The sequence below is a fragment of the Idiotropiscis lumnitzeri genome, chromosome 13, assembly GCF_059441095.1.
Source record: "Idiotropiscis lumnitzeri isolate Australia: NSW breed Sydney's pygmy pipehorse chromosome 13, RoL_Ilum_1.0, whole genome shotgun sequence".
Classification (NCBI taxonomy): domain Eukaryota; kingdom Metazoa; phylum Chordata; class Actinopteri; order Syngnathiformes; family Syngnathidae; genus Idiotropiscis; species Idiotropiscis lumnitzeri.
Genome location: NC_142403.1, coordinates 13,063,712 through 13,084,590, shown reverse-complemented (window position 1 = coordinate 13,084,590; position 20,879 = coordinate 13,063,712). Strand labels below are relative to the sequence as shown.

Here is a 20,879-nt window from a genome sequence, read left to right as displayed (position 1 = left end):
GCGTTAGAAGACTTCCCGGGGCTGTTGTCACTACATTCTCAAAGCTGTCCAGCTTCTTCTTCACGGATGAGCGGCGGAGATCCATTCGCGCGCATGTCTTGACTAATAACGTGACCCTATAAATAAACCCAGAGACAATTGTGTCGAGAGAAAAAAAAACAATGCACCGCAACCTAAAAGGACTAAAAGCAAAAACAAATCCAAAAAAGTATGTCACAGAATGACATTCCTGACAATCCCTCTCCAGTTTTAGCATGACATCATGTGTTTACTCCAGAGAGGCTTCAAATAAACTCCAAACCTTCTAGCAGAAGGGATTTTCATTTGGGCTCCACTAGTTCTTTGGAAGCTGTTTTTGTCCCTCAACGATAGTCCTCAAAACATTACAAAAGGTTCCATAGCTTTACAATATTCAGTGAAACGTTTGTTTCTTTATTCTTTCTCTTCTACGTATTTAAAAGTCGGCTACGATGTGGTAACCAGCAGATGTAAAACCACCTTCAACAGGAACATGAGCCTGTATAATTCCAACCTCGGCGTGAGGCAACTTCCAAAAAAAACGTTGGGAGGAGCACAATATTTGGAAAAAACAAAAAACGAACACAGACGAGAATCCTAACATTCAGCCATACAAAAAAAAAAAAAATATCTGACACACGTTGGCTTCTCTGGTACGCTCGCTAGAGGTCGGAGAGAAGAGGCAGTCTGTGTGCACTTTTACAGTCTTTTTTTTTTTTCCTTTTCTTATTCATTTTTGCGACGCTGAAGTCATTTCTCCAATGCTCCTTGAAGATCAAACAATCCCTGCGACGAGATCTTCAGTTCAGACGCCGCACCGGACCTCCCCGGAGATGGGCTAAGGCGCGTATTCTGTCGTGTCTAATAATAATAATAATCTTAATATCTTTTCCCCGTCTAATCCATAGACAGGGGAGTTTGGGAATTCTGTGGCGGCTCCCACTCTAAGATGGTCGACCAAAAGAGAAGTTTGAACCCAAACCACCTTAAAAAAAAAAAAAAAAAAACGGTACTGGGCACAATCCTTGTCTCCCAGACTTGGGGAATGGGCTCTCGTTGCGGAAATGGAGTAACAGCTCCATCTCAAGACAAAAAAAAAATAGGAAGCAGGTTAACTTCCTTGCATCATGTTCATAGAAAGAATTAGAATGAGAACGTTATAGATGGGTGGGTGCATAATGGCTATCATAGATATTACGAGAGAGGGGGCGGGGTTAAGAATAGGAATGGGAGGGTTGGGGGAGATGAGGCGCTATTATTTCCACGTGTTGGCCGCCTGGGAAATGGAGCGGGAGGGGATCATGTCCAGCAGGTACTCGCGCTGGCGCTCCACAGACGAGGTGGTCTTGTGAGCGGACAAGCTGGGATTCACGTAGGCCATCGTCACGCCTGCAGGGACATAAATTGGTTAAAACAAACGCAACCTAGATCTTTGGAAATGATAGATGAAGGGATTTTTTTTTTTTCAAACCACAAGATTCAAACACTGATAAAAACCCAACATGGACGATTAAAACTGACAACTTTTGGGCGGGTTTGGGTTAATGTAAAGTATGTAACGTACAAGCGGAATTAAAAAAAAAAAAGAAAACAAAAAAAAACAGAAAAAGTCAAGAACAAAGCCAGGGCTTGAAGTTGCATTAAGTGCATTATAGGCTGCTCTTGAAATTTCATTTGAAAACTTCAATAGCCCGAATGTTTTATGAGTTCGGTGCCTTTGAAACATGCCGTCAAAATGTCAGCATTATATTTTAAGTCGAGTCGAGGAAGTAATGTGGAGAGAAACATCTTAAATTTTGCTCATTGGATAATTAATTAATTATTAATGACATTGATTGTAATATTTGATTGGCAATGTATTTATTTCATTTAAAACTTGGTGTGGACAAACATAGGGCAAAGTGCAATGACGTCACACACTAACGCAACCGATGTTAGCCTACAAAAAGATGCCAGAGGAAGCGTGTCACCTACCTGCGTTGCTGCTGCTCTTCCTCCAGGCAGTCACGTTGCCCTGGTTACTGTTGCTGCCGCTGGCGCTGACCTTCACCCCCTGCTGGAGCAGGCGCGCCGCCCCGTGCTTACCTGGCCTACTGCTCAACGCCGCCGCCGTCACTGCGCTCTGCAGCTGTGGGGAGGAGGCGGAGGTGAACGAGTGATGCCGAAATGCAGCGACGCGCTCAACACGCCCGTCCGCAAGGTGGCGCTTACTTGCTTAATGGCAGAGTGATGTCCCGTCACTGATCTGTGCGGCATGGCAGCACGGACCGGCTTGTACTGGTGAGACACCAGTACCTCGCTTTTGGACAGCGAAGGAGAGGACGAGGTGGTTTTGGAGACGGGCGTGGCCGAGGAGGTGGTGGCTTGCTGGAGGATGCGTTGTTCGATCTCCTGCTCCTGCTGCAGCGCCTTGACGAAGGCCGCCTTCAGCCGGCTGGTGTGCTCGGCCTTGAGGGCCTTCTTCTGATTGGACGACATGCACTGGTTACACAGGATGGTCCCGGCCTTCTCCTTCCTCCAGCGGGAGGTGAAATCAGTTTTACACTGGGTGCAGGTGTACGGATCTTTGGGAATGGAACTGGACATGCCGGCTGCTGGACCGAGATTGCCTGTGGGTGAGGAAGTAGTGGGCGGGTCTCGTTACAACACATTACAAACGCCTCCAAGTCCAGAACAGATCAAAACGTTAACGCACCCCTGCCGAGCATGTCCAGGAGTTTTTGCACCACTTCCTCCAAGCCCAACAAGTAGATGAACTCATTATTGGCGGCGGAAGGCAGGAAGTTGAACTCGAGGGCAGGAGGTTTGGGCGGCGGGATCTCCAGCAACGTCTTCTCCAGCTGCTTGCGAAGCGCGAGCTTGGCGGCGGCCTGGCGGCTGGCAGGTGAGTCGTTGATGCCAGAGTTGGGCGACGCGGATGAGCCCTTAATGCCCGTTGGAGACGCCTGGACACAATAGCGGAACCCACTTCGGTGACCTCACGTTCAAAATGTTCTTCTTAAAGAAATGAGAGACTTTTAAATATTTATAATTGTATTTCGAATAAATCAAATATTTATTTCATGAGACAAAAACTAATACAATTAAATGACTGAATTTTCTGGAAACAGAAAAAAGGCTAAATATCACAGGACTTAAACTCAAATGCAAATAATTTCTGTTTTCAGGGTATCCCATGGGGAAAACTGTTTCAACCGCAAGAGGTACCGCTAATAAGTTGGCTGCATTCTCACCTGTGGGATGTTGACCAATATATTACTGTTGGCCACGTTAGCCACCCGAATGAGGCCTTGCTGAATGATCCTCTGTCCCTGCACCTGGACGTTGGGCACGGATGCCCGCGGAGCCAGCAGCAGCGGAGGAGGGCCCGAGCCGCCGTGTTGATGCTGCTGCTGACGCAGGCTGGCGATCTGCTGGGGAGTCACAGTAACAGGCTGATTGCAGCCGAATGCAGAAGCAGAACAAACCCAAAAGGACACAAGAGCCAGAGACGTGAGTGGCGTTGGAACATTAAAGGCGCGACATCTGACGGTGAAGAATGTCGGGACGAACCTGTGCTCCTCGGACCAGCGGGGGCATGGTGGTCTGAGAGCTGTGCTTGGACGGGACGTGTTGACCACCCCGCACCAGAGGTGGAGGGATCACCGTGCCTGAGCTGCGACCCGTTACCTGTCAACATAAAAGACATTCATACAGGTTGGCGCAACGCTTTTGAACAGGCGACACACGATGCGATACAATATCGATTGAATCGATCAGTCGACACTCCGCATCGATGTTAAACGTTTGGGTTTGGCCAATTGGTACTCAGGTTGTTTTGCCGAGGCGCATTAGTAATAAAAATATATATTTACATCCAGAATTGAAGGCGATGCAGTTGCATTAAACATGCACGTTTTATTGAACATGACCTGATCAAAACAATAAATACATCTGGCTTCATGCTTGTTGGCGCTGACTTCACGGCTTCCGCCTTCGCGGGTGAAGTCATGTCAGTTTATGGGGAAAATTATTAAAAGTATCGACATATGGTTTTATACATCGATATGGGCTATGAAAAGGAAAATCGATTCAAATCGATATCAATTTTTTAAACCCAAGCCTAGTACGGATGCTACAAATGTGTGGAAGTATTTCACTAAAAATGAGAGCGTATCCTTAAGTCTGTGGTTGAATATAATAAAAGCTTAAGTGAAATGGAATCGCTAACTTTAGCTGTTTTTTTTTTTCCCGCTGGGCTGCGATGTAACGTGTTCCAACACACTATGCTATGGAAGAGGCAACTGTTGGACTCATTGCAGACATGCACAGGACTCCCATTAATTACAGCTACATTCATCATAATCGTGTGTTAGAGTTTGAATTCTGTTTTTTTTTTAATTCATGGCATCAGTAATTAGTCATCTTGGACATCAACTTGAGTTGTTCGACCCCAACTCCCCGATATGAGGACCCTGTGAGTAGAACAATGCAGTGTTGTGTACCTGGAGGGCTCCTTTGCTTGATGTAATGCTTCCTCTCACCAAAGGGGGAGGTGTCGCCACAGAGCCAGACGCCTTGGAAAAAAAACACATTTCACTTCTAACATACAAATCCTGCAGGACTCCTATAGATTCTGATCAGTGCAAGCCTCCATTAATGGCTCATAATTTATTCATGTTAGGCACGCATCAGCCAATGAACTGATCTGTCCGTTTGTCAAAACGCTGGCATCAGCGCATCCACAACGGGGGGCTTTATCAAGAGCCAAAATAGCTCAGCAGACAACTCCAACATCAGCTATTAATCTCCTGACCCAGTATGAACTCGAGTCTCCCTTTTTCCATTTTTCTTTTACCTTCTGAGCTGTGCTCTCCTTCTGGATTTGACTCTGTCGTAGTTTCTTAAGCAGCACTAACTTGGCTTCTTGGAGTCGTAGCTCTTCTTTGAGCTGTTTGATGATTTGCTCCCGCTCCTCGGGAGAATTATTCTGCAGAAGGCAAAAGAGAAAAAGGTGTTACTATTCCTATTCTGTATCAACCTTGGCAGCAGCCAACAAACGAGTGTTGCAGTTTTCCCACCATAAGTTTTTCTGTGTCCGTCTTGGTAAAGCAATGGCCATTCATGAGGGGACTGGATGGCTCGTTGTCCGATAGCACAATCACGTCGTCCGGTGACGGCGGTTGGCGCTCTCTCTTGATTTCGCTAAAGGAAAAATGGGGGAGAATGATTAAAGTGTTGAGGAAATCGCACTTTGACCGAACATGGTGCGTGTTAAACTGTTAATTAGAAAACAACCGCCTCACATAATGAGGACATTTTGCGCTCTAAACTAAATAAAATAAATAAAAATAAGCGAATCAAACGTGAAATCTGTTATGAACTAGTGTAACGAAGCAAATTGTGCTCAACTTTGGAGGGACCTGCAGTCTCAGCAACACAACACCTGTAGTGTTGACCAACTTCCACTAGGAGGCGGTATATAATTAGACTTCTGGTCACTCTCCCAATGTGGTGAAAATGTGCTCTGAGGCACACAAGAGGACAAGAACCAGGAGATCAATAATAGAGTAATGGCGGCAGAGGGAGCAAGCGAAAGAACAACAAAGGCTGGTCTCGACCAAACAACAACATGGTAGCACAGAGCTCTTCTGTCGTCTTTCTGATTCAGATGCCGACAAAAAGTCCAAGTCGGAAGGAGACCTGGCTGAAGATGACGTTGAGGTTTGCTTCTAAGGGAAAAATGCACCCACACTGGAAAAACTGATTCAGAACGTGTCAAATCTTAGGCCTGGTTCACCACAGAGAACCTCGAGGCCTCACCTTCTCCTCGCCTACCTCTGTGGCCTAGTCGGACGGGGAGAGCCTGGGCCTCGGCTCTCCCCTCCCTCCCAGCTGCCGACGCCAAAGTCACAAGTTGAGCCGAGCGGAGGTCCGCTGGAGACACGGCGGAGGGTGACAGTGATGGGGGGAGGGGAATACATGGCCAGGAGCCAACCTATTGTGTACACTCTCTCACTCAGTCACTCAACCAGTCGCTACTTGGCGCACCCCTCCCCCAACGCTACTTGTTCATCTTTTATACTCCCAACTCGCTCACTTCGCACTTTGGTGCACACTTCTGTCTTCACACGCGCGTGGCTGCTAAAGCACCGTCTACGAAAAACCCCTCAGCAGGACAGGAAGCAGCATATACTGTACAGAAACTGAAAGCAGGCATGGATAAAAAAAACATACATGCAACTCCTTGAACCCTTTCAAGAGTTCTCACTCGGGTGCTTGTAAAATTAAAAGTATGCCCGAGGATGCTGCTGTGTACGCTGCATAAACGCAGTTACACTTAAATAGTCAAACAGAGGCGCTATTACATGGGACCAACGGCGCAGGGGGGGAGACTAGTTAGTTGTCGACGTTGTCGCTGGCATTGAGTTGGGCAGAGCTCCCTACATCAGGTCGGTTATGTAAGGTCCATGTAAGGTTTCGGCATGCCTCGGCTTTAAAACTGAACCGCACGGCTCAATCAGTAATACTTATTTGCGGCAACAACGTATGCTTTGCTTGAAAGTCGGCAAGGCCATATACTTAAGAGATGACGAAACAAAATGTGTGTGTGTGTGTGTTGACATAGGTTGAAACTCCAAAGAAGCAAACAAAAAGTTCGTCACGAAAAAAGCAATATTTCCCATAACACTAATCGATTGATATTGAACACTTTTGCATGCGCGCTGCGTAGTGACAAATTAGACGGCCGGTTCAAAGGTGACAAACTGAGCTGAGTCAGCTCTCAGTTTCCACTTCAACTGCCATGGCGTCGCCACACGCATTCATCTTTTCTCACATAACATCAGGCATTCGTCGGCCTGGTCATGTGACACACCCACCATTCCTACAGGCCCCTCCCTTGCCCAACTGCTCCTTCCAATGGAGAAACCATGGCAACGGCCAGTTGGAACCAGTTTGTGACATATAGTCTTCATTTTGTGTGAGGAGCGAGCGAGGCAAAGCTCAGGTGCTGCCGTGGGAGAAAATGGAGCCCGGGCCCCACTGTCGCATCAAACTCCCCCCCCCACCCGCCCTCATAATGAGGGGCAGGCCTCACATTCAGCCGCCCTGCGACTTCCTGTTCGGCGCTCGCTTGAGTTCGAGAGGAACCTGAAACTCCAGTGGACAGCTCTGTGCAACCACAAGGCATTGAGCTTGAACGCAAAGACACTATAAATAACTTTATAGGCAAACTCCTCCCTCGTGAGGAAGACGGATCAATGTGCTGCCTGCCACATCACAAGTGCGATCAGGAAACGCTCATGAGTTCCTTGCACCTTTACCCTCACTCAGCTTGAAAGCTGATTATGGAAGTTATAAGACGAAAGTGGGGTTAGTGTGGACAAGAGTGAGCCTTAATGTACGGGAAGAAATGTTTTTGTATTGCTGTCATCCATACGAAAGGCGACGTACTTAGAACATGAAGGGAAACTAGAGTCCTCACCTTTTGGATGTGCTCATATCAACAGGCTCGTCCCCGGTCTGCACCTCCACCTTGATGGTGGCCTTCACCTCCCCAGTCTTCAGGATGCTGGCTGACAACTTGGCTGACGGCTCACTCTTTAGTGCTACGCCGTCCGTTTCGGCACCGTCCTGGTCCGAGGGGTTCATCTCCGAGTCCCCTTTCTCCAGCTTGAGCCGTTTGGAGTCCACGTCTCCCGTGCTGTCCCTCTCCATGGCCCTCTTCTGGCTGCGCGTTTGACGCACTGCCTCCTCTGACATGGCTGCTGTCAACCTGGAGAAAATGGGAAAAGAAACTCACTCATATGGACAACCAATGCCATGACAAGCAAACTAAATGCTAAGCCCCAAGCCGTAAGGACTTGTAAGTACAAAAGCAGCACATAGCATCATGAATTCATGATAAATTCACCTCCTTATTTGAGTTAGAAATGGAATTTCCCTCATTCCCTTTCCAACTGTAAGCAAGACATCAAAGCATATCATAGCACTGAGCAGCTACAATGCACATAAAATGACCCCTTGGGGCTCTTGAGTGTTATAGGCTGGGGCTGGAGCGATCTGATTGGACGCTTGTAAGGAAATCTGTTTCATTGATTCCATGACATCACTGCCACATCATTGTTTTGTTTTTTTGAAATCCATGACCTCGACTTTGACCTCATTGTGGGAAATGTCCACTATGAACTCATTCATTGCCATTGACGGGTATAGACGTCAAAAAGTACATTTGTTTTACCTGGACTAACAGTGAATGAGAAAATTGCGTGGCTCGCCAATCCCTGACACTTTCTTAGCAGTTTGTTTTGGAATCTGGAGGAAAATAACAATACTCTTATGATATTAATGAGCAGAAGAAAATATATATCAAGGATAACTAATGACATTCATTTTTACTAACAATCTGTGTTCTCCTTAAAGGGGAATTTTCCTTAAAGGGGAAGTGAACCCCAAAAAATTCCTTGCAATAAAATGTTCTATGCGCCTTCACTCGACTAAACATGGCATCGTGATTAATATTACATTTGTGGAATATGAGTTTAGCAGCAAAATCCACCCTGGGGTGGCGAGTTTGTCACTTTCTGGGACAAAATGGCCGCCCCCTGACATAGGAACAGGTGGATTTAGCTGTTTAACTCATTTTCGGCAAATGCAATATTAATCAGAATGCCATGTTAAGAGTAGGAGAACTGTGGTCAGTGGTGCCCAACCATTGGGCAGTGGCCTAGAACCGGTCCGCAAGTCACTTTGAACCTGGCCGCACAGATTTGGAGTACCTCCAGTTTATTTATTATTCGAGGCTGAAAAATAATTTCATTTCGAAAAGTGATGGCCTACTCTCCGTTATATCGGATTATTGACTCATGTCAAGATGCTAAAGGTCTCGGCCATATTCCTCTAATATTAAACCTACAAGCTAGCAAAATGTGTAAAAAAAAAAAAAACAGGCCACGTACAAAGCCTGCTCTGTCTGCAAAATATATATGGACCAGTCTGTGGCAAAAAAAAGTGTTGGGGACCACGGCTGTATAGAACATATTCTTGTAAAGAACATTTTTTGGATTAACTGATTTAAATTTAGTTTACCGGTCCTGGGTGCAGTACACAACTCCGTTGCACTGATGGTGTGGGGGAGTAGTGACGTGAGGCTACATTCAAATCTTCCTAGCAGCTTGAACATTGCAGACTGCACCTTTAAACTATGAATGGAAACATTCTACCTCGCTAATAATGTGTCTATGGGAAATTGATCTGCTTTTATTTTTTTATTTCCCCTTTTATAGTGTTCCATTTTAGTGAAACATCAAGCCTTGAAAAATGTCCACCCAGTAGTAAAGTGGCATCTTGTCCGAGTGCCCCAGATGCTGACCCAAATCTCTTTCAGTACAGTAAGATGATGAAACCCACTTCTCACATAAGCTATTACACAGCAACATTCAAATTCAATCCCATCTTGGAGAGCGGACGCGGATGTCGCTTCCTCAGCTCTCGCCGCTTTAGCCCCTCCCCAAAAAAAGCAGTTAAAAAAAATAAAATAAAAATACACTTGCATTGTATTATTTGGGCTGGGACAGAGTCCACACAAAGCATGTTTGTTTCAGAAAGCTGACTCACGGTCTTTCGACCCCAACATGACATCAAAGCATTGACAGCCTAAAATTAATTTAGAGACAACGTGCCCCTTTAAAAAATATATAAATAAATAAAAAAAACAACAGTTAAAACAAGCCTTGTTAATTGAAGTTGCCCCAAAGGACCAAGCAAATGACCCACTTAAGGTTGGAGTTAATTATGTTGACAGGTTTTGGAATGTTCGAATGACATTCCGACGCATGTCAACCAGAGTGATAAGTACATGTTGACAATGTATCAAAGGTGACTGAAATAAATTTCTCGTAGGTCGAAAGCAAGAACAACACTTTCTCACAGGAACTTAAAAAAGTTTGGATTGTTTCTCCATTGTCAATTCAAACTGAGCAAGAGTTAGGAAAAAAAGAAAATCGAGTGGATCCGTGAAACAATGTCATAGGACAAATTTCGACCTGTTTGCATGAGTGCACGTAATTAAATGTCGACCCTGCACTGATGCCCCCCAAAATGATAGATGTGCTAAATTGTGCCATCCTTGGACTCAAAAAGCAAAATCTGCATTCCGAATATGCCGTGAACAAGCCAAAATGGTGGCGTTACTCTGAACAACTGAGGAGCAGGTCAACACAAATGTGGCTGTGCTGGTCCCAGAAGAAGAGGAGGATGCCATCCTGATCCATCAATTCATGTTGCTAAGCAACAAGTCCGGTAAACAAAATTGTTCGGCACAATAGCGTACACACTCGAGGGTAAGTGAGCGGATGTGTATGATTGTTGCATCACTACGCCGCTCGCTCCCAGGAGTTTTCCATGTCTTGTATACGAGCTCTGGAGGCTTGTGGTGTGATGAGAGCTCTTCGCTCGCCACCTCTCGCTTCGAAGAAACTTGAAACTCTCATTCCAACATTTTCACAGGCGACTGCAATGTCAAATATCATATGTCGACATGAAACTAGATTTTTCTTTCAAATCTGTCCCCACTAGGGTACGTTGATGTTTTTGATAGGTTTTGCATACTCGCAACGTTTTCAAAATGATGCCTTACATGTCAGTTGCCGTAAACAACAGAAGACGACTTGAAACTTGAGTACTAGCGACGTACTTGCCAATTTTAATGAGAGACGGCCGCGTGCCCCTAAACATTTTTGACGTCGATTCAAAAATTGTCTTTGTTTTTTTTTTTTCTAGCACATCAGCTGTTTTAGATATTTCCATTTTTGTTTGACTTGTAAAAACTTGCGCAATACGGATTTTACCATACGTTGTCATTCATAACTGCTAACCCTAACCCTGAATTCATAAATTACTAAATACATAACAACGTTATATATTATATAATTATTATATAATTATGAATAACTGCACAAAATATTTGACCGTTATCACTACAAATCCTTTTTAACTTTTAATATCTGCATTGTATCAACCTGGCGTTGCAAATTGATTTATTTTCACATCGGTGCATATTTTGCCAGGATGGCCGAGTGGTCTAAGGCGCCGCGTTCAGGACCCAGTCTCCCCAGGAGGCCTGGGTTCGAATCTCGAATTTCCCCATTGTGGGACTAATAAAGGCAATATTATTATTATTATTATATTATTATTTGAATACATTTTCAACGGATCGTTACATCACCAGCTAAAAGCGTTGTTATGAAATGGCTAAAAGATTTTTAATTCAGGATTTCTTTCAAGAGCAATGGAGGGCACAACAAGACGACATCTGCCACGGGAAGGTGAGTCACACTTAGATCCTCCTTACTATGATAATAAATAATAAATAATAAAACTGTAGTTCCAGGCAACATTACCATCAATATCTAAATCTAGCATTAAAAAAAAGATCGGAATATTTTCATTAAAGTTCCACCCTAATAACCATTTTCAAATGTGCCTTCCTCAACTCTGTTTCTATTTCTGCTGAAAACAGCCCGTTTTACTATCTCTGACTTCTGTAAACCAAAGCACCAGACTCTACGAGTGGCAACATCCAAGAATATGAACATCAAATGTGGAGAACAACCAGACATCCAGAAAAAAGGGACACTGACACAATTTAGTGTCACATCTCCATTTGAAAAAATAAAAAAGTTATTCAATGCATCGTAATAAACTCAAATGGTAGACAATGTTTGTTCTTGCAGCCTGCTTTGGATGTTCCTCTTGTTCCCATAAGACAAATAAAGCCGAAGGGCAGACCAGATCATTAATAAAGACAACTGTGGTAGAGGGAACGAGAACGTGTCCTCTTTTTCTGTCTCGACACACGCTTGCATCAATCCATTTTCCAAACGGCTTCTCCTCACGAGGATCACGGACATGCTGGCGCCTATCCCAGCTGTTTTCGCGCTGCAGGCGGGGTACAACCCCGACTGGTCGCCAGCCAATCGCAACGATCAACAATTGACACTCATAAATTAATCACGCTTGTGTAAATTCAATCGGTAAATTCTACTTCTTTGGAGTGACCTGCATAGCCTAACATCAATCTTGGTTTCAATGAAACGGGTTGCGTGGAGTGATTTCCAAGCCTGCTGTTTTATGCGACGAGGCAGGATGCTTTTTTTTTTTTTTTTTTTTTATCTTCACCATGAAAGCAAATGGAAATCTCCTGACCTGGTTTGACACGACAGAGTCTCTCTCCTTTTGTGTCCAGCGCTGCAAGGAAAGAAGATCAATGGCAACGGCTCATCCACCCCCCTTAGGTAGCGTACGAGCCTCTTATCTCCAGCACCATAATGATTTCCCCACTGGGACCCGACTGGGCCCAGTCAGCCGACACATTAACAGCCATTTTGAGAAGCCAAAGCTTTCCAGTCATGTCTTTATGCTTCAATTAGAGACATGCAGGTCAATAATGGCTTTGTTTGGAGTTAGTCACTTATTTCTTCATCGGAGGGGGACATTACTTAAAAAATGCTTGCAATCTCTCTACTCGGACAAACGGTTTTAGGTTGAGTCGAGATTTTGGTTTGCCAAGCGCAGACAATGACCAAGCTTATTCTATCATCAATGTTACACTGGGGGGGTAAAAGTTACAGACTTTTATGAACCGGTCCGCGACAAAAAAAAAAAAAAAGGTTGTGGAGCCACTCTTGATGTTTTCACAGTTTAGGAGTTTATGTGGTGGAAAGTTGACACTGCAGTCAGTGAGATTTCCCATGTTAGGGGTGCATCTCATTAGGCATACGTTTGTACCGGATGCCTTTCCTGTTGCGTCCTCTTATTTCATTTATTGTTTTATCCAGGTTTGGTATCGGGTAACCAAGGTAGCATCTTGGATTTAGGGTCGAGAATACCCATTGGGATGTTAGCGTTCGGGACTGGGATGTGAATTGTGGTCTCGTGTGTGAAAGGCAGCAATCCACAGCATTGCTCAGTTGCAAGGTAACGTGTTTTTAATCTACCGCGGCTAGTCAGTTCGTAGATATCGTGTTACCATATGCGACAGTTGGGAATGGAATCTCGCTTGTGTTAAACCACAAGAATACTACTGAGCATCGCTCAAGACACGACTGTTGTCAACACATGGCTAGCAGAAACCCAGTGTGAGTATGAGTGATGGAATTATGGTGGGAAATTCATGGAAGGTTTTAAGAAGATATTTAACCAATTAGTGAATATTTTTCACAGAAGCAATCCTGACTGATGTAAAAAATCAAGTAGCTAAAAAAACATTTAAACTCTGGATTTCCATGTCAAATTTCAGTGCCATGCTTTGATCATGACATTGGAAAAATGTACCCCGTGGGTGCGAATCGGAATTGGACTACACTGATCTACTACAGCTTACTTCTTTGATTGAGCTTCCTGAATGTTCTGAACTCCTGTTGTGAGGCCAGAATAATGGAGTCTCAATGGCCAGTCACAGTCCACAAAAATCGGCAAACCTCACGATCTGAACTAGGACAAATGTGAGAGGAATCCAAGTTCGAGAGGAAAAAGGAAAAAACCTGGGGGGGAAAAAAAATCATAGATGAAGGGATCCCTGTCCGGGTTGACCAGCACAACCGGCAACAGATGCCAAGTGGGTGCCATCAGTTTCAAGAAGATGCCATACAATGAGTTTGAACAGCATCCATCTAGTAACGCTCTCGAGTTTATCTCCACTGCTTTAAGACACCATTAATTCCACACAGATGGACGTTGCCATCAATTAACGGATTTATATATGACCGTTACAACCTGAGATGTACGAATAATTATCAAATAATGTCATATCAGAAGAAAGATGAAGTAAACCTGCGCTAAACAGTCTCAGAGTGGGGGGCAGGGACCCAGCTGAAGTATTGCCAAGTTGGGGAGGAAGGGATGGGGGGGGGTCGAGGGGTGTCACGCACATGTGGCGAGTGGAGACGTGATCTAACTGTACCAAAGTGAAAAACACGCTTCCTTGTCCTCTCTCACACTCGCCCTCTGTCTTTCCCTCCCACACAAAAGCAACAACAGAGAAGGTAAGTACGTGTGTGTGCCCGTACATGATCGTGTCTGTGTGTGAGTGTGTGTCCCTCCCTACAGATTCCGTCCCGAACGGCAAGGGTTAAGCCCCTGCCATTTTAACGCCACTGACGGATCAGACCATTAGGGTGTTACCTAACAAAATGGAAGCCTTTAACCCTGAATCTGCCGGACTGTGTGTGTGTGTGTGTGTGTGTGTGCGTGGCAAGTAAGCGCCAGAGGCAAACTGAAGTGACTGTGTGCAAGCATGTGTCCGCCTGAATTCAACAACAAAAACATTTACGTGTGCCGTTTGCGAATGATCACAGGCAAACGTGAGTGTTTCTAATCACTCTGCAAGTGCATCCATGGACATCCATTCAAATGACAAACATTCTTCCAAGCCGCTTTTCTTTCGGGGGACCACACAAGTCCACACATACGCACGACATTACAAGCCTCAGCGCCGCATTGAGTAATTGATTCACACTATTAACAGGGGCTTCTTATTGACCACCGAATGACCAAAAACATTTACTCGCCATAATTAAAAGGAATTGCAGGCCGCGGTAATCTAAAATTACTGTCCAATTGGTTTCCCTATAATCCTATAAAACCAGAAGCCCAAACCCACAAACAGACTGAAAGGCCAGGACACACGCAGACTGCTATCAGATTACATTTCTCAGAAATGGATGCAAGCAGGAAGTGACCAGAGAAAATAAGGGGGGGGTAGAGAAAAGCTAAAATGACTCCAACATACGTCAAAGCGAGACAATGGGGACATGAACAAAATGCTGGACTACAAATTGGGAATCAACAAGTATGCAGTATGCACTCAGTCAAGAGCATGCCCAAACAACGAGTGGTGCTATACAAACCCGCAGAGACATTTTGACCAAGTTTGAAGAAACTCAAACCCCGAAAAAGCTCAAACCATATGGCGCTAACAAAACTGCACAGAAATATGTGTAACCAAAAATAGATTTTGCATGTACATTAAGGCTGGGTATCAATTCAAATTTCCGAAATTGATTCAATTCTACACACAAGGGCCCATTTTAGAGAAAACTTCCGATTCACTTAGACTAATTTTCGATTCAATGAAGGATTTTACGCAGTAGCAATTTTACTTTGGTGTGGAAAGCATTCTCAGAAGAACCAATGCTGAAATTAGTACAAAATGCTTGCTGTAATCAGATCCATTAGTCATGCCAATTTATGGGGAAAAAGACATTATTTAAAGTATCGCTATATGGATTTGTGAAACTATATCAGACAATGAAAAGGAAAATCGAGTCAAATCGATATATCAGCCCTATACCGTAACAAATTGTTGACCAGAAAAATCATTTTCCAATAATAAGGTCAGCTCAAATGCCAACTAAAAAAAACGCCCTGACCATAAGATTTCACGCACTGACAAATAACAAATCTAGTGTACCCCCCCCCCCCCCCGCATAGGTCCGCAAGTCTCCATTTGCAAAAATCCAACAATTTTAGTCTTGATTATACAGCCCAACTGCCCAGTCTCTTGAGCCCTTGCCAAATCTATTTCCCTCAAAGACGAGCTCCGAACACTAATAGCAACACCAGATTATGGTTAAAAATAACAGCCACTCTTTTTATTTGCACCGTTCTCTCATGTTGTGAAGACTGGATGATCGATTCCGACGGACAGTACATTTGAGTGAGTTCATGCAATTAAGAGCACCGAAGCTGCGGAGACTGAGGCGAACAACAAAAGCGGCCAACATAACCAAAATGGTCCATCGAGGGTATTGAATTGCATGAAACAGAACAACGTTACGGTTCACCCAATGAGCAATACGACATTTGTCAGCATACAATAAGTAATTAAAACCCATTGTTTTTGTTTCTATTAGAAACATAATTGAGTTCCAGTATTGCTCCTTCAGGGAAGCATCCAGACCTGCAGATGAGACGCAGTTTCAGGCAATACTGGTCATGCGGGTTCCACTGGTGAGCGGAAAAATAAAATGCATTATGATCGAGGGCAACAATCCTGCGGTGGATATTCACGGCAAATAAGGAAGCACGCATCGATGGGACTATCCAAAAGGAGAGAAGTTCTAACAAAACATTTTGGCGAAACATAATAGTAATGTAGCATTAGTTGATTTGTGTGTAGTCATCACAAACAATTTAAGGCATACCATTCATAATGTGTGAAATAATAGTGGTGCTACATGATTTCCTGCTTGGCAAACGTTCACAAGCTCCGAAATCGCACGTTGGTTTAATGCCGAAATGCTCTTGAGGTAGAATGACAGTTGAAGTCATACGGACTGGATTTCTATTATTTTGTGGTGGACTTGTTTCTAAAGACCAACACAGTGAAGGTGGAAGAGCGTCCCGGAACAAACTGCCTTCAACCTCAGAGACGGTGAAAAAAAATAAAGAGCACAACAACTTGACCACAGCTGTGAATTGTGACTCCAAGACAATGGCAAAGGAAACACTTTAAGCGCAGTCGGGCACAAAACCAAATGCGTCTGCTATAAACTGCACACACTTACTCGAGTCTGTATGACGAACAGGCTCAATAAGAAATGGGTCAGTCAACCAAATACTGAAGAGCTGCCCGAGGCTTGTGAGCAAAGCAATACAGTCACTGGTCATGGTCATGTGATGCAAGATGGCTATAAAATGGCCGCTTTGCCAAGGACATAAAAACTGCGTAAGTCGACGGATGAGGAAGCGTCAACATGCCAGTGCACATGTGCGGCGTCGCCAGTATTTTTTTTTTTTTACTTTCACCAGCACTTCCTGTTAACCTTTTCGCACTGACGGTGAATTCGCAGACCGCCTTGTTTAACTGAATTCCACAATGGAAGGAGAGATTATATGATAAATGTTTAAAAAAAACCTGTTGTTTTATCTTACAATGGTTAAAGTTAACACCAGTATTAAGTCTAAATTTATGGCGGCACAAGAAAACCAGAAAGCATGAAATAGCAATAGCAGTGCCAGTTTTTTTTTTACATTATAATCAGTCACAAACAGAGTTCAAAATGTACCATTTGCATAATATTGGTTAAACTGTTCAGAACTCATGAAATTGTGGAGAAGAGATTGTCATTTAAGTCTTGAAAGGACGGATGTAAAAATCACGTGCACTACTTGGCAGCGACCAGAGGAGGCACTCTTGATTCACTCAACTCATTTAATAGCACGAAAAACAACAATCTGACGTCAGCTAAGGCCCAACAGCTAAAACTACCATTCTGCTCAATACAACGCTTGCATGGAGGCAGGAGTCAAGAAAATCGCCAAGAAAATCGCTCAACACACATTTGTCGCTCGGACGAAGAACCTTCACCCACCCAATACAAACCCATAGTGCATCATAAAACGCAAAGCGACGTGTCCCATTTGCTAGCCGAGAGTATGAACTGGCTTTCATATGAGAGGGTTCTTGTTCTGCACAGTAAAACGGAACTACAAAACCAAAAATATTCCTAAACAACACTCACATTTGTAGGTACCCAACTTGTCAGTAGCAGACCTCACTTCTGCCAGAAAAGGATTAACTCTGCGTGTGTGTATTATAAGTGAGAAGAGAAAAATTTGCACTGGCAGTTACCATGAAATAAGCAGACTCAGTTGAAGCAAACAAATAACGGTGCAGTGCAACCACTTATGTCCGGCATTCACAACTTTCTTTGTCATGCCAGTTGAAGACACCAGTAGTCGTAGATGACTCAGTGTTGACATCTTTTTGTAAACAAAGGACTTTGTTTTGGATTTCCTACAATTATGTCGTGAATTTGAGTTAGCCCATCCGTGCCGTTTGACAAAAAAATTTCAGGATCACACCCCATCGATTGGCGTCTCGCACACCGTATAAGGTGTCAGAAAAGTTCCAGGATGTGGGACACAGAAGCTATATTTCAAACTATGAGTTTTGCCTTCATAGCACGCCAGACAATCAACTAAGACATCAACGAAGGCATTCTGCTGCATTTGCTTCATTCAGTGCACACCTCATGACTACATTAATATGACTATGCTCGTGCTCATAACAGCCAGAGCATCCCACAGTTCCCGCCAAAGAAGAACATAACCATCACAGACAAGATGGTGACAGGGGAGTGGATTTTCCCTCCCATGACATCCCACAACCACAAAAAAAATCACTCATCTAAAAAAAATATATATATAATTATTATTATTTATTCCATCGATGGTTATTATGGAATCTTGACTTGCTGCCATTGATTAAGTACAGTCTACTTAAAAGAAAGCAGGGTTATGTCATGGTACAAGTGGCACCCCCCAAAAAAATAAAAATAAAAGGCATGGTATTGGCTCTCTTCAGATTGGAATCGGGCCTATTCAAAATGGTAACATTTACTGACAGGTGACGTACGCACATCCACGTCTGCTCAAACAACAGAGACACCCGCTGTTGAAAGTATAGACAATTAAACATGTCTAATTATGCTACAAGTACATTAAAGGCGTGTCAGCCATTAAATAAGTAAATTAATTCCAGGCAGTTAAGTAATGCAGGTATCACCCTAAATTATATAAATTAAAAACAAGCCCAGGTCAGCTAAACTGTTCGGAATGTTTACTATTTGTATTATCTATATGTTACTTTTTACTTTGCTGTTGTCACTGCCAGGTTATTAACACGCAATTTGGCCGTTTTCCCATGTGGGTAGTTTCATGTGTTCCGTCAGTACAAGTGCAGCCATTTCAATTATGTGTCACTTACATTGTTTCTGTCAACATAAAATGTCATTTTAGACTAGGATCTACACTAAAATCTTGACTAAGAGAGTCTTTTTATCATTCTTAACGAGGTGATTAACTTCTGCTTATACTTCTATTGCAATTAATAATGTTCACATCTTACTCAACAACAACACATTGCATTTACAGTTAGTTTTGTAATGGCAAATTATTATACATTTTAATTGGTCTCAATGGGAAGAAATATCGTTTTGAAGGTCAACCAATCATGTCCACTGAGTTAACTTTTGTCAACCTGCAAAACACTGCTATAACAAGTTACAAACTGTGCAAAAACAGCTAACAACACACGTCGCACTTACTGTTTTTCATTGCATTGTTGTAAAGTATATTTAGGCAACCAGGATGGCACATGTGCATCCCAGTTTTAAAATTCTGTTTGAACTTCAGCTCAGGCCTTCCGGTACGGAGTTTGCTTGTTCTACTTGTGCTTCCTTGGCTTTTCTCCAAAACGCTAAAAACATGTTTGTTAGGTTCACTGAGAATTTTAAATTTTCCACAGGTGTGAATGTAAACGGTAGTTAACGTGTGCCATGCCATTGACTCGCGACTAGGCCAGGAGTTTTAAATTCATGACCTAGACGTGTTCTCATACAAATATTTACTGCGTCGGTAATTGTGACTTTGCAACTGTACTGGCATGAGGCAGTAAAAGACTGCGTCGCGTTCCGACTTACGACTAATTTGCTACGTCGCTGCCTTTAGAACGTCGTAAACCGGGGCCCACAGTCATTCAAAGCGGGTCATCAGACGTCTTCGGAATACAAATAACATGCCAAAGTGAAAATGCGCGAGAAGCACATCGGAATTGAGAAACATATTTCTGTCTTTGTCTTGATGCCAGTTCGCCAAATTCCATTTCAGTGTGAATGTGATTAGCATTTAAAACAATGGTGTAACGCAGCAAGAACAAAGTGGGGTGAGGACAATGATTTGATTACGTGGGCAGTTAATCCGCCGTGGACAAGAAAAAAAAAAAGAAAAAGGAGAGAGACAACACGCACACCCCGGCGGAGGCACAAGCGTCCACCATTACGCCTCCATAAAAGGCTTTTCACGGTTGAGCTAATATGACAAAGTTTTAGGCTCAATGGCTTTACGGGAGCGTAATAATCGCACCTCATCGAGAAGAGGGTACAAAAAAAGAAGTCTTTGAAATAACCCGGGGCAATGGGGAGAAACTGAGGCCAGTGTTGAAATAAACTTTAACGTTGTCAACTTTATAAGACGAAAAATAAGAAGTCATCTCATGGTTTACTAACAACAACCTGCCCATCTGTCCGGCTTGTAACACCGTGGCTAACTAAAAGGCGAGCTAACGACCACTAGTCATTAACAGCATCCTTTTGAAAATAGAACAAAATCCACACGCTCCGCAAGGGGCGCGTTGGCCCGGGGTGTCCTCGAGAAACGAGAACAAATAAAAGACGTGTGAAATTTGGCTCGGAGGACGTGTCCGAATAGCGATACACAACGACAGACAATGAAGAGTGACCTGAACCCGCGGAGCTAACAAGCTAAGTTAGCCTGCTAATGAGCTCATGCTAACTCTCTGGACACTTGCCTGCCCAGACACACTGTCGCTAATTTTATTCTTCACACGGACCAGTCTGGCGTTAATTAAACACGGAAATTCGTGCATTTCGCCGACTTTTTACGGCGTCGCAGCCCATGCGCGGGTTAAACGTACGTCATGACTTACTATTGGAGCATCCTAAATGAAGTTTTGCCGGTGAAGTTGGTGTTAATATCCCGAGAGTTTGGAGACTACACACGCCGTGGCTGCGTTGAGGTGTGAGTGCACAAACTGTTACCTTGCGCGATGCTGCTAGGCTAGCTGCGAGCTAGCATCGCCGGAGAAAGTTCCCCCGTGTCGCCGCGATGTGATTGTCAATACAAAACGTGGTGCAAGTTGTTACCGAGGACGAATGCTTGGACTTACGGAGTCTAGCGGGTGCTCGGCCGAGTTCCCCCGTGGTTCCCGGGGTGGGGGTGGGGGGTTGGATACTGGTATTTTGCTGGCTTCTGCGTTTAAAAAAAAAAAAAAAAAAAAAAAAAAAAGAAAATCCAGG

At 43.9% G+C, this 20,879-nt stretch overlaps 1 protein-coding gene across 2 annotated transcripts; it reads right to left on the bottom strand.

The window, feature by feature from the left end:
- Positions 1–411: 411 nt before the first annotated feature.
- gatad2ab (GATA zinc finger domain containing 2Ab) lies at positions 412–20,768 on the bottom strand. Of its 2 annotated transcripts, XM_088313910.1 has the most exons (11): positions 20,622–20,768; positions 7,484–7,774; positions 5,079–5,202; positions 4,856–4,987; positions 4,503–4,574; positions 3,571–3,687; positions 3,252–3,452; positions 2,714–2,963; positions 2,230–2,627; positions 1,993–2,146; positions 412–1,407 (listed from the first exon to the last, which is right to left on the bottom strand). In XM_088313910.1, exons 2-11 carry the CDS (start codon positions 7,759–7,761, stop codon positions 1,274–1,276), a joined length of 1,860 nt encoding a protein of 619 aa, XP_088170036.1. In that variant the 5' UTR covers positions 7,762–7,774; positions 20,622–20,768; the 3' UTR covers positions 412–1,273. The 2 variants fall into 2 exon arrangements, with proteins under 2 accessions (XP_088170036.1, XP_088170037.1); XM_088313911.1 differs by lacking the exon at positions 20,622–20,768 and having other exon boundaries at positions 3,252–3,431; positions 7,484–7,770.
- Positions 20,769–20,879: the final 111 nt, after the last annotated feature.

What these genes read in the sequence shown, in the direction of transcription:
- gatad2ab (XM_088313910.1), bottom strand. Translation starts at nt 7,761, where the DNA reads ATGTCAGAGGAGGCAGTGCGTCAAACGCGCAGCCAGAAGAGGGCCATG. An exon ending in CAAGCAAAGGAGCCCTCCAG is followed by an intron (nt 3,688 to 4,502) that starts GTACACAACACT and finishes TTATGTTGACAG; the next exon opens with GTAACGGGTCGCAGCTCAGG. An exon ending in CGCTGGTCCGAGGAGCACAG is followed by an intron (nt 3,453 to 3,570) that starts GTTCGTCCCGAC and finishes GGCTGCAATCAG; the next exon opens with CCTGTTACTGTGACTCCCCA.